The sequence below is a fragment of the Giraffa tippelskirchi genome, chromosome 6 (genome assembly GCF_054371585.1).
Source record: "Giraffa tippelskirchi isolate mGirTip1 chromosome 6, T2T-mGirTip1v1.2.pri, whole genome shotgun sequence".
In the NCBI taxonomy this organism is placed as follows: Eukaryota; Metazoa; Chordata; class Mammalia; order Artiodactyla; family Giraffidae; genus Giraffa; species Giraffa tippelskirchi.
Window position 1 is genome coordinate 75,850,138 of NC_137280.1, and position 12,235 is coordinate 75,862,372.

At 64.0% G+C, this 12,235-nt stretch overlaps 1 protein-coding gene across 3 annotated transcripts; it reads right to left on the bottom strand.

The window, feature by feature from the left end:
* Nucleotides 1-930: 930 nt before the first annotated feature.
* On the bottom strand, nt 931-10,862 carry SACK1H (scaffolding CK1 anchoring protein H). 3 transcript variants are annotated; one of them, XM_081497151.1, is made up of 5 exons: nt 10,747-10,862; nt 6,737-7,198; nt 5,717-5,881; nt 5,508-5,632; nt 931-5,230 (listed from the first exon to the last, which is right to left on the bottom strand). In XM_081497151.1, the coding sequence occupies exons 2-5, from the start codon at nt 7,181-7,183 to the stop codon at nt 2,452-2,454; spliced, it is 3,516 nt and encodes a 1,171-aa protein (XP_081353277.1). In that variant the 5' UTR covers nt 7,184-7,198; nt 10,747-10,862; the 3' UTR covers nt 931-2,451. The 3 variants fall into 3 exon arrangements, with proteins under 3 accessions (XP_081353277.1, XP_081353279.1, XP_081353278.1); XM_081497153.1 differs by lacking the exon at nt 10,747-10,862 and adding an exon at nt 10,437-10,556; XM_081497152.1 differs by lacking the exon at nt 10,747-10,862 and adding an exon at nt 8,687-8,822.
* Nucleotides 10,863-12,235: the final 1,373 nt, after the last annotated feature.

The window sequence follows — 12,235 nt, forward strand, 5'->3', positions numbered from 1 at the left end:
CAGTGTGAGCCCAGACTGGGGGTGTGGGACTCAGGAGTGGGAGGGTCCCAGCCAGCGCTGAGGTATCTCCTGGTTCCGTGGACACCTCACACTGCACCCACCCTGGGCAGTGGTCAGGACACAGGGAGGCCACTTGCCGGTGCCTGGTTGGAGGTGTTCCTGGCCCAAGGGCTTTTCAGCCAGGAGCAGGCGGCTCCGCCCTACTGTGGAAGACACCGGCTGCTTGCAGGGGAGGGCAAGGTATGGATCAAGGAGAGCTGGGCAGGGGGTGACCCAGACCTGACAGCTACCGGAGAGACTCAGGAGGCAGGGAACAGGGCTTGGGGAAGGCCAGGGAGGGGCCGTGGCTCTGGCTTGGAGGCGAGTCAGTCACAAGATGGGGCTGCCTAAACTTGCAGGCTTTTGCATTTTTAGAGCCTGAGGTATAGCCCAAGCAATGAATATGGGGGACCCATGGGGCTGCGGAATGAATGCCCCTGCCCAGAAAGGGGTAGGGCACCCAAGAAGTCCAGCCCTGAGTGTAGAGGTGGTGCTTCAACACTGGAGGGTCTGGGAGGCCCAGACAACTGCACAAATGGCTGCTTGGCACCTTGGCCTAAGGCAGCCCCGAGTTGATGGGAACTTCGCGATGAGGCTAGGAAGTGTCTGCTGGGCTTGGCAACCAGGGGCGTGCCAGTGGGCTGTGCCTACATAGAGGGCCAGTGAAGTGAGGCCTGTCACGGGAAGTGGCTGAGAGGTGGAAGGGGTCTGTGGCTATTAGAAGACTTGGGTAGAGGTGGTGGCAGTATAGATGGGGAGGGGTCTTTAGTCCACCCCACAGGGATGGATGGTAGTGTCCAGAGAGAAACCTGAGACATGAATAGGGCTAAAGGCTGCAAAATATAACTGGGTGATGTTATGTATATATATATTTGGGAACATGGCAGAATATTTCATGTGTTGTGTTTTTTTATTAACACCAAAATGTGCAGAATCACATTTGAGATGAGATCTTATCAAGCATGATGTGAAGGATGCACACGGGAGGGTCCAAGGGCCTCTCCCTGGGCAGAACCTCCACTTCCTGCTAGGGCCCAGCCTGGTCTGTTCAGAACAGCTGCACACCAGGCCAGGCCAAACCAAACCTGTCAGCATACACATCAAGGACCAGAGACGCTCTGGCTCGTCCAGCTCCCCAGAGGCCTTTTCCATTCGAACCAAAGTCTCTGCTGTCACCCCACCTGGGTGGTGGCTTTGGTGACGAGTCCAAGAGCCACCAGGGAGCAGGGGCTCAGTCAGGACTGCAGCCACACCCGGCAGTCCCCGAAGAGCAATTAGGGTTTCCTATATTTAAAAAAAAAAACTATTTAAAAAGAAATAGCACAAGCTAATTTAACAACACCAGCACCTATGGTGGGGGTGGGGGGCTTTCGAAGCATTTGGTGCCAAAATGAGTCATTCCAGATCAGTTACTGTCTGGAGGTGAAAAAAAAAGATACAAGAAAGCTAAATGGGGAACCTTGGACAGATTTTGGGGGGTTGGTGACAAAGGGGAAAGGATGCACAAGAGGGTGGAGTCTGGGTCTGCTGGGCACCTGCAGGGCAAGGACCACTTAGATGAGGGACTGAGGTGCAGAGGTCCCACGTCAGGGGCACTGAGACCCCTCAGAGCAGTGTGCTGGGGCTCAGGGGCCGTCGCACGCCGTCTTCTGCCCTCACAAGACAGGGCTCCACATCCAGCCCCCTTCTGCGGCGTGGCTGCGGATGCACCTGGGAACACGCATCTGTCAGGAACCCTTCATGAGGCCAGGGCCTCACATCATCCATTGGGCTTGTTGTACCACAAAGCCTGGTGTTCTCGCGGGTGCAGGGTGCTGACCGGGGCCTTGCAGGAGTGGCGGCCACACCTGGTTCAGTTCTCACCAGGGCGGCCCCTCCCCAGCTGAAGGGACACCAGGGAAGGGGCCCGGAGGAAGGGAAGGAGGGACGCCCTGAGGAAAGGGCAGGAAGTGAGCCCTAAGACCTGAGACGCAGGTGCGGAAACAGGCCCTGAGAAGACGGGAGGCCTGGAGAGGAGGGGGCTGCCAGGCAGTGGACAGGGGCACCACAGCCAGGCCAGGAGCAGAGGGGACCCCTGAGACACGGAAGCCCTGAGACGCACAGACCCCAGAGTATGAGGGCCTAAGGCACAGAGAGATGGGGGAGACAGATGCGTGAGAAGGGGGAGGCTGAGCGTCCAGAGGCGGAGGTGTGAAGGGGCAGAGCTGGGGCAGTAAGGCAGCGGGCAGCTGGGGCTGAAGCTCTAAGGGAGGAGAGACCCAGGGGCGCAGGGCCAGGAGGGCCGCCGGTTGAGCCTCAGGTGGAGCGGAGCTCTGGCTGCGCTCAGCCGACTCCCTGGGCTTTGGCTGAGGGCCAGGTGTTCTGCCCGACGGTGAGGCAGGCACCTCGGCCTGGGCTGGTAGTCCAGGTGACTCACTTCTTGCTTTTGAATGTACCCAGGATCTTGGGCATGAACTTGCCCACCTTGCTGTCCCTGGCGTCCTCCTCAGCAGGGCCCTCCGCGGCCCCGGGACCCCCCGGCTCCTCCTTTTTGCAGAAGACCTCGAAGCGGCTGTAGACGCGCTTCTCTTTGCGCATGCTCTCCATGCGGCGCAGGAGCCGGTCGCGTTCCTCCGCGCTAGTGGGCAGCGTGCGGCTCAGCCGGCCTTGGGTCCCCAGGCTGTCCGAGCGGAAGATGGCTGAGCACTTGTCCTTGTCGGACATGTCAGGGGCCAAGCCGCCGGCCGCTGGCGAGCGACCCAGCTCTGGGCTGCTGTGGGCCGGGGTCGGGCCCGGGGCGGGGACTCCGCGATGCTTCTGGCCGTGGGCGCTGATCTGCTCCAGAATGGCTTTCGTGTCATCCCGCAGGTTGCTGCTGTACAAGGCGTTGGCTGTGGCTGATGCCACGCGCGCCCGTGGGCCCCGCTCGTCTGCAGCCGCCTCGGTGCTGTCAACCCGGCCTAAGGATGGCCTTTGGGGGCTCTCAGGCTGCCCGTTCTCCTGCGGCGTTGGAAAGCTGCCCTCATCCTCTGCCCGCCGTTCACCCTTGGGGCTCAGCAGCTGCCGGAGTCGCACGGAGCCTTTGCGCAGGACCTCCATGGGGCCGCCAACCGCCTCCTCTGTGGGCCCGGCCTTCGGAGACTCCCCGGGGAAGGGAAGGGTGAGGCTGCCCCTGCGCTCCGGCACAGTGGGCACCGGGCTGCCCCTGCGCTCAGGGTAGGCAGAGGTGGGGCTCCCCTTCTGCTCAGTAAATCCAGCGGTGGGGCTGCCTCTGCGGGTGGGAAACCCAGGAGTGGGACTCCCCTTGCGCTCTGGGTAGGCTGAGGTGGGGCTCCCTTTTGGCTCAGACTGGTGCCCCCCAGGCCCCTCTGGTGGGGGGCTATCCCGCCCTTGCGGGGAAGTGGAGTGGCCCTGGGTGGACAGGAAGCGGGAGGGCAGCCGGTCCGTGCCACTGCTGCCCCGGCCCAGCGTGTCCAGCAGCTGGGTGGCAGCGAGAGTGGCAGCTCCGGGTTGTCGCTCCGCCTCCTGGTGCAGCTGCTGTGCGAAGGACTCGCGCAGGTCCAGTAGGCAACTCTCCAGGCTGCGGTGCTCGCCATTGCCGCCGCTGCCGCCAGGCGCAGACACCTCCTCCCTCCACGCCTGGGACACGACAGCCTTGCTATGGCTGGCGACTGTGACCGCTGTGCCCACGCCGCCAGGGTCTCGAGAGGGACCCTTGTACTTCTCCAGGAGCTCGGCCACCTTGGTGGAGGCAGCAGAGCGCACGGCTTCACCGCCGGACCCCAGCATCTCGCTGACCGTCTGCTCCTTGTGCAGCAGCTGCACCTTCTCCGTGGAGGCCCCAGCAGCTCCGCCCGTGCCCTCGCCCTGCGATGAACTGAAGATGAGCGAGGAGCGCAGCCGGGAGCTGCGCTGGATCAGCGGGTTCAGGCGCAAGCGGAAAGAGTCCTGCTTGGCCAGGCCCGCCTCCTCCGGGCCCTCGCGCTCCGGGCCCTCGCCGCCACCGCTGCCCGAGCCCGGCGCCGGGCCCTTGGCTGGGAAGGGCGCAGGCACACGGAAGGCGGAGGGAAGCAGGTCCCCAGCGGTCGCCCTACCCCCAGAAAGCAGCACGTCATCTTCATAGGCCTCGGCCTCCATGGCCGTGGGCAGGCCCTCGTCGCCAGCGTCCTCGCTGTGACAGCCGCTCAGGTAGGAGGCGAGGCGCCAGTGCCGCAGCCCGGCCCGCCCCTCGGGCCCGCTCCTGCGCTCTGGCTCGGGCTCGGGCGCCATCTCTGGGCCTAGCCTCGTCATCGCTTGGCAAGGGAAGCGCTGGCCCAGGTTGGGGCGAGGGGCCCCGCCGGGTTCCAGACCGCGGGGCCCGGGCCCGAAGGCGGGGTCCGAGCCATGGCGCACCTCCCGTGAGGCACTGGACGGCACGTAGTCCAGCCGCAGGTGTCCGTCCAGGCCGAGCTCCGGAAATCGTGGCCCGGCGCCCAGCGCGAATTCGTCCTGGTCGGGAAAGCCAGGGCGGCCGGCACGTAGCTTCTCGAACAGGCCTTGTGGGCGCGCCGGCGCGAGCTGCGGGTCCCACTGGTAGTGCTGCTGGTAGAGCTGGTTGCGGTGGAAGTGGCTGGTCTGGAAGCGGAGGTCATCGCCGTGGCTGAGGAACGTCTGCCGCGATACCTGCCGCGCGGCCGCGAGGTTCTCCACGGCGCCCGCGCCGTCGGCGGCCACGTAGCTGTACCTCTTGAAGGCGTCCATCTCTAGGTGCCGCGCCTGAAAGAAGCCCCGCGGGCCCGAGAGCTCCCCGCCTGGCCCGGCCTCTGCGTCCAGCCGCCGCGACAGCGGCCGCAGCCCCGCGTGCGGCTCCAGGGCGCCCCCTGGCATCCGCGAAGACTCCTCTCGGCGAAAGGCCGACAGGAAGTGGCGGTCGGGGTCGAGGAAGGAGGGGAAGCCCAGGCCTTCTTCCCGAGGCGGCGGGAACAGGAGGTGGGCGCGTTTGGGGAAGGAGAAAGGGGTGGGAGCCCCAGGCATCTGGCCGCCCATGAGCGGCCCGGCCCCTGCGTATGGAGCCAGGGCGTAGGCGTCCATGCGGGCCAGCGCCTCGGCCGAGGGTACCAGCGGCTCGGACTGTGCGAAAAGAATGCGGAATTCCTCATCGAAGCTGGAGACGAGCTCCCCCTGGAATACGTGCGCCAGACTCCGGTGGATCTTCTCGAAGGACCACATAAAGCTGGGAGGGGGGTGGGGCCAATCAGAGGGAGGGGCGAGGCCAGCCGGGGCCAGGGCGCGTGGGAGGGGCGGGGCCAGGGCGCGTGGGAGGGCGGGGCCGAGGTTGGGGAAGGGACGGAACCAGGGTTGTGAGAGGGGCGAGGCCACGGCTGGGGAAGGGCGGGGCCGGGTTATGGTAAAGGGGCGTGGCCGAGCTGGTTAGGGTTAGGGTGCTACTGTGTCAGGAAGGCTTCTGGAGAGGAGGCCCTCCAATGGAGAGGCAACGGGGCTAGGCGCACCTGTAGCTCCCACTCATCACCACGGCACAATCCACCAGGAGGAACTTCTCCTTTACGTGGCCCTTGAAGGACTTCCCTGTGCGGCAGTAGTAGGTGGGGCCCGCCACAGTGCGCACGCGCAGGAACTGGGGCGGGCGAGGCGTTAGGGCTCTGCTGAGGGGCCTCCCCGCGCCCCTCCCGACCATCCCTCCCGCCCTCCAGCCACTCACGTCCACGTGGTGCAGGTTGACCCGGCACTTGTCGGCCATGTCCAGGAAGTGCTGTGCGTTCATCTCGTCTAGGAGGATGTAGACCGGGACGCGGCGCGCAGCAGCCTCCAGCACTTCACTGAGAAGGTCCACGTCGGTGAACATGTCCATCACCACGGCCACCACCTGCGGGGAGTGAAGCAGGGACAGAGGCCCAAACCCTCTGCTGTCCCCACCATTCTCTAGCCATACCTTCATGCCTTCCCCACCCCCTGGGGGCGGGGGCAGGGGCAGGTTATCGCTGAATGCCCACAACAGCTACTAGCCCATCGCAGGGGATTGGGGCCCTGTCATGGAACGGGGCTCAGAAGAAGGGGCCCGTCATTAGAGATGTGGGGTTACTGGTGGCCCATGATGGAGCCCTAGGCAGGCACAGGGCCTGCAGCCTATTGAGGGAGAGACGTCTTTCAGCTCTGGGTGGGTGTTCAGCTCAGGGCAGAACCCTGGGTGGGGGAGGGGGCAAGGCAAAGCCCCAGGCTCCATTCCTGCCCCTGGGAAGGAGTTGCCATCTGGGGAGGAGGGGTGAAGGGGCAGAGGGCAGAGATGGGTCTTTACATCTGAGTTGCTGCCATAGGTCTGTGGTTTAACAGGCTCCCTTTGCTGTTTGCCAACTGCTTGGTGTTGGGGGCAAATCAAGGGCAGGACTACAGAATTCTCTGAACATTAAGTCCAGGCAAGGAGGGCCCCCAACCATCACAGAGCCCCTGAACTTCTGGGCACCAGCCATGACCCTGGATAGGCAAACCTGTGCAGTCTGCAGCTTGTGATAACCAAACCACTGATGACCCTGGAAGAAGTCTGCCAGGGAGCCCTCATTACAGCTTGAGGGCTGGAGAGGCTTGGCCAGCCAGTTCTGGCCCCACCCTTGCCCCCTAAACTGGCATGGTTGTATTTCTCCTTCACCCTCACCCTCCTACTCGTGCCTCAAGGTCCAGTGCAGGCTGCCCTGCCCCACTGCCCGCTGAGCCTGTGACAGCACACCTGCTGGGCAGAGCGGATCATCCTCCGAGCCTCATCCTTGATGCTGGGGCTGTCAGGTGGTGGGGGCTGAACCAGTGTGGTGACCTCAGTGCCCTGGAAGCCAAAGGTCAGGGGCCAGCCCAGGTCAAGTTCAGGCACTGCCTGGTCGGAGTTCACAGGCCAGTAGGTACCGGAGGAGCCATCGAAGTCCAAATTGGGGGGGCTGCCTTCGGGGGGCTCGGCGGCGACGTGCTGTGGGGGCCGCAGGTGGCGGCTCACATGCTCCAGCTCCTCGGGGCACAGGAAGGCAGGCGCCCCCTCGGCCGCAAGGAAGCGGCTATATGCCTCTGGCCCGCCCTCAGCCAGCGCATCCACGGCCAGGCGGTAGTACTCTTTGTAGTGCGGGGGCAGGTACCCAGGCGCCAGAGGGTTGTCCCCCTGGGAGGAGCTCTGGGAGCGACGGGCCATGTCGGGGCCAGGGACCTGGGGGAAGGGCAGGGAGACGCATTACAGGGGGAGGGGCTCTGGGTCCACCCCCACACATGTGAGCACATCATAGCAGCGGCTGTCAGTGACCCTGGGTGGGCTGTGGAGGTCTTCCAGGGCACGCCCAGACCCTGGCATGCCTCCCAGTTGGGGGAACAGCAGAACACATGCCCGTTGTCTCCTGTGGCTCTGGCTGTGGGGCTGGCCCTCCTCTCACTAGGGCCCAGGAGGCACGTGGCCCCGGCTTCCAGGCAGGGGTGCCAGCTCCACACGGGCCTGACTCGGGGCTACTTTATGGCCTCTGTGGCCCACGGCACTTCTGCTCTGTGGACTCCTTCCCCATTAAGAAAAATGATGTGACAGTTGTTATAAAGAAAATATAAATATAATCCAGACTGTATTAATACATTTACTTTTTTCTTCTGCTTTTATGACATGAATGCATTTTTGTGGCCCCTGGCACTGGGCATGCTGGACAGGTTGGGGCACTGCTTGTGTCTCTGCCCCCAGAGCCAGGGGACCCTGGGCCGCTCTCTGTGCCTCTGTGGCCTGTTCCCTCCACTGTACAATGCAGCTGTCTCAGCCAGAAAGAATGCAACTTTGTGATCTGCAACAACATAGATGGACTTGAAGGGCATTATCCTAGGTGAAATAAGTCAGAGAAAAACAAATACTGTATGATATATATGTGGAATCTAAAAAATACAACTAGTGAAGATAACAAAAAAGAAACAGACTCACACATATAGAGAACAAACCAGTGGTTACTAGTGTATGTGGGGGAGCGGGAGGTGCGAAGTCCTGAGTATGAGACAGGCTCAAGGATGTACTGGACAATGTGGGGAGATAGCCTACATTTTGTAGTAATTGTAAATGGAGTGTTCCCTTTAAAAATTTAATTAAAAACCTTTTTGAATGCAGCTGTCAGGGTTGACCTGATAGCACACTTAGCCCAGGGTAAGCTCAGAGCACAGAGCCTGTCACCAAGATGGTGTGGGACGCAGCGGTAAGCCCCGTCCACAGACCCTGGCCACTCCCCCACCTGAGCTACAGGCCTCACACTCTGAGCCCCACAACCCACTTGCCGACCTCGGAGCCCTCTGCCCCTGTCCACCATACTGTCTTAGTCACCTCCCTAGGCTGCACCCCTGGCACACCCCTCCCCCTCGCCGAGGACTGTACTTCACATCCTGGCAGGAGCTTAGAGGCCTGTCCCTGCCAAGCCTGGCCTGTGGGGCAGCAGTAACCTTCCAAGTTCCTAGTCACTGCCCACTTGTCCTCAGCTCCAGGTGAGCCTCTCTGCCTTCACTGTTCCCCCAACTTCACACCATCAGCCATACCCCACTGGCTCCACTCCAGCCCACCTGCCTCCAAAGGGCCTGTGTGGGAGACTGACCTGGGGGAACAGAGGTCCTGGAAGGCCAGGTGGGGGTCTTTGTCTTTATTTGGCTCCTAGGACCCGTCTCCCCAGGACCCCTGATATACCTGGATGCTCATCTCCCTAATCTGGAAGGAGGGTCGCAGGAAGCTGATCCTGTTTGGCTTGTGGCTTCCTGAATGTGGGCCGACAGGCAGAGTGCGCCCAGCCCCTGTAGGTGCAGCTTGGACAGCGCTGACTGGACGGGGTCAGTGGCCCGCTGAAGACCGTTGCGGGGGTCAGGATGACTTGGGGAATCTTTCCTGTCTGCCCTCCCGGGAGAAGTGACGTGGGGGTGGGGGACGCCCCCATGTGCATTCAGTCACACCCGACAGAGAGGCTACCTGGTGTGATTGAGGAAAAGCTACTGTGCCTTAGAGGGGGCACTGCCCGCTGGCGTATCTGGGTACAAATGGGGTAGCCATGCGTCCTCACTGTACCAGGACCAGATGCAGGCTGACCACACGAGGGTATGTGGCGTGGGCCTGTTTGCACCAGGGTCCTGACTCTGTATGTGACCACAGGGTGTGTGTTATCTTGAACTGTATCTGACTGGGGAGGGGGCGCTATCCAGCTGACAACCTTTGAGGGTGCCACTTTCCACATCGGGGAGACATACTGGAAGGGACCTCCTGCCCTCCTACTTCACTGGGGAAGGGAATCAACACCAAGTGTCCAGGCTGCATGCAGAGGGAGTGGGGGATCCCCCCTGAGGGCCCCATCCTGAGGGAGCATGCAGGGGGCCCTGCCCAGACGCATGAAGCCACACGCGGGCCCCTGACCACCTTAGGCCTCTGCCTGTGTCCTTTCACAGGTCTGCATGCCCCTGACCTGTGGACCCAGCAGTAGCCACTCTCAGCTATGGGAACCCCAACAGCTGCCTCTCCACATTTGCCTACCAACGCCGGCCTGAAGGGAGGGAAGGGCGCTTATCCCACCCAGGCTAATGACTCAGCAGGAATCTCGCTCTTTGGCTGCTGACCTCTGACCTCAGACAGAGCCGACAAAGCCTCCAGGGAGCGCCCTCAGGGCTCTAGTGGGCTCCTGAACCAGGGACCTCCAGCAGAAGTCTTTCCCGCGGGCAAGCCTGGGGTTTTATCCGGAGGGAGGGATCTGGGGCACAAGGTGGGTGGGCCCTGCGCCAGGCAGGCAGAGGTTTTAGGCCCCAGGAGGATGGGGCTGGGACTCCCGCAGAAGAGGCTCCTGGTCTGGAAGTGGGTGAGCTGTAGCTTTCCAGCGCACACTACTGGGCCAAAGCGGGTGACTGAACCCCAGGAAGTTAAGCTGCCTGGGCCAGGAGTCCCGTCCACCCACTCAGTCCAGGGACTTGGGCCCCAGGGAACCCTGCGCCCCACGGAGGGAACCAGACAGGGCTCCAGCCACGCGGCCCCCCCCACCCCAGGAAGGGTCTAGGCCAGGCCCGGCACGCTCTCCAGACTCCAGCTAAACCGCGAGGGTAGGAGCAAGGCGGGGCGGCCTGGGCTGGCTCGATCTGGGCCCGGGGCCCCTTCCCAGGGCCCCTTCCCACTCGCTTCTCTCGGGCCGGCGTCGAGCGAGGGCGCCCGCGATCGCACCAGCACACGCGGCCGTGGCGCCCCCTCGGCCCCAGCTCCAGCAGACCAGGCCCGACCCCCTCGCATGCGGCCGTGCTCCCACTGCCTCGCTCTGGGTCGCGCGGACGCAGCCCAGGTGCGGGCGGGCTGGCCGCCCAGGTGAGGCCGCGCCGGGGGGCGCCGACGGTGCCGACCCCGCCCCACCCCGCCGCGGCCTCCCTTTCCGCGCGCCCCGCCCGGCCGGAGCCCGGGGAGAGGGCCCTACCTGGCCAGGTGAGCAGGGTCTCGGGACAAGGGCAGCAGGAGCCGACCGCCGCCCAGCGGCCTCGCGGTCCGGTCGGTCCGGCAGCCACTCCCTGCCGCGGCCCGCCCGCCGCGCGGCCTGATTCACGCGCCCGCCCCCGCCCCGCCCGCCGCCCCTGCCGCCTGCCTGCCCGGGCAGCACCTGGGGGCGGGGCGGCCCCACCCGCGGCGCGCCTACATTCCTCCGCCGCCCGCCCGTCGCCGCCGCTCCCGGGACCCCCGCCCGCGCCCCGGTGCCCCCGGACTCCCGCCGAGCCCCCCCGGCGGCGCACCCCGGGACGCCGGCCCGGTACCCCGGGAGACCGCTGAGGCCCCGACTTCCGGGGCCCCGCGTCCCCAGGCGCCCATCTGTTCGCCGAAGGCTTGAGGGCCCTAAGCCTGACCCTTGACCCTCGCCCCGGAAGTCGGGGTGAGTCGGAAGTTCCGGCTAGTCGCTAGGAAACCGGCCAGCCCGACGCGGGGGGCGGTGCTTCTGGGCACAGGGCCTTGCCTACGAATTGGGGGAGGCAGGTGAAGCAGGTGAGACCTTGAGGGCGGCGCCGAGCCCTGGGCGGGGCAGGGCCTGGGGGCCTGTGAGCACCGAGTGCCCCCCACCACACCGGGACAGCCCCACCCCCGCACACTCCGATGCCCACAGGTGTCCGGGACCCTACAGGCAAGAGGGGTCTCCCTGGCATACAGGAGACCCACTGCACACTGGGGATCCTTCCCCACGCCAGTCCCCTCCCCCCACTGGCACACCCCTGTGGACACGTAGCACACACCTGTGGACAGGGACTGTACAGGCACATAGGGACCTGCACACACAAGGGATTTCACACACACACTGACCCCCCCCACTTATATGGGACCCCCGCTTGCGATGCACATAGAAACCCACAGCCATACAGGAGCCTACAAGCACGTGGAGGCCTGCACCTGCTATACTCAGGTGCACGCCCGTGTCCACACATTCAGGATGCTCTGCGTGCACTGAGGCCCCACGCAAGCAGGGCCATCCCCCACAGAACCTTGCAACATACAGGCGCCTACGTGAGCACCTAGAGTCCCTCAGAAACTGGGGGCCCTGCAAGTCCCTGAGCTCCGCACACTCCTGCCACACTTGTGTGCACGCACGCATACACACTCACACTCCATCCCTTAGCTGCCCCAGCCCCCCCCACAAACACTTCAGATTCCTACTCAGAACCCCACTTCCCCACCAGACCCTCTCTGAGGGGCCCTTACATGACACAGGCCCCGCCCAGCCCTCCACCGTCTGCCCAAGCCCGCGACAGCACCTGCTCCTGCCCTCCCACCTCAAGCTCTGTCCCTCCCCCCGCAACAGTGCCCATGCATCTCTTTCAGCTAGTCTCCGGTCACCTCCCAACTTTCAGGATCATTCCCAGTTGCATTCGCTCCTTCCCCAAACTCTCAGTGACATCCAAGGTAGGAGAACAGGTGTGCGCTCAGGCTGGCACCCAGGCAGCAGTGCTGCGGGGGCCGGGGGGGGGGCAGTGGCGCCCAACACAGCCTGGGGCAGGGGAGGGCCCCCTGGGGAAATGAATCTGGGGGTCAGCCGAGTGGGCCAGGGAGAGGAGTGTTGCTCCCGGGCCCCAACAACACCGCCTGCCAAGGCCAAGACGAGAGAGGGGTTGGGTATGGGGGGAGGGCTGGGGGCAGTGGGGGCACCGAGGCTTCTGCAAGGCTGGCTCAGCTCAGGCTGGTGTTTAGGACGAAGCTGCTTCAGCCTAGTGGTTTGAAGCCGGGAGATGGGTACCC

Coding starts and splice junctions, on each gene's coding strand:
- SACK1H (XM_081497152.1), bottom strand. Junction 5,882..6,736: donor TGATCCGCTCTGCCCAGCAG/GTGTGCTGTCAC, acceptor CACTCCCCGCAG/GTGGTGGCCGTGGTGATGGA. Junction 5,231..5,507: donor GTGATGAGTGGGAGCTACAG/GTGCGCCTAGCC, acceptor CCCCCCTCCCAG/CTTTATGTGGTCCTTCGAGA.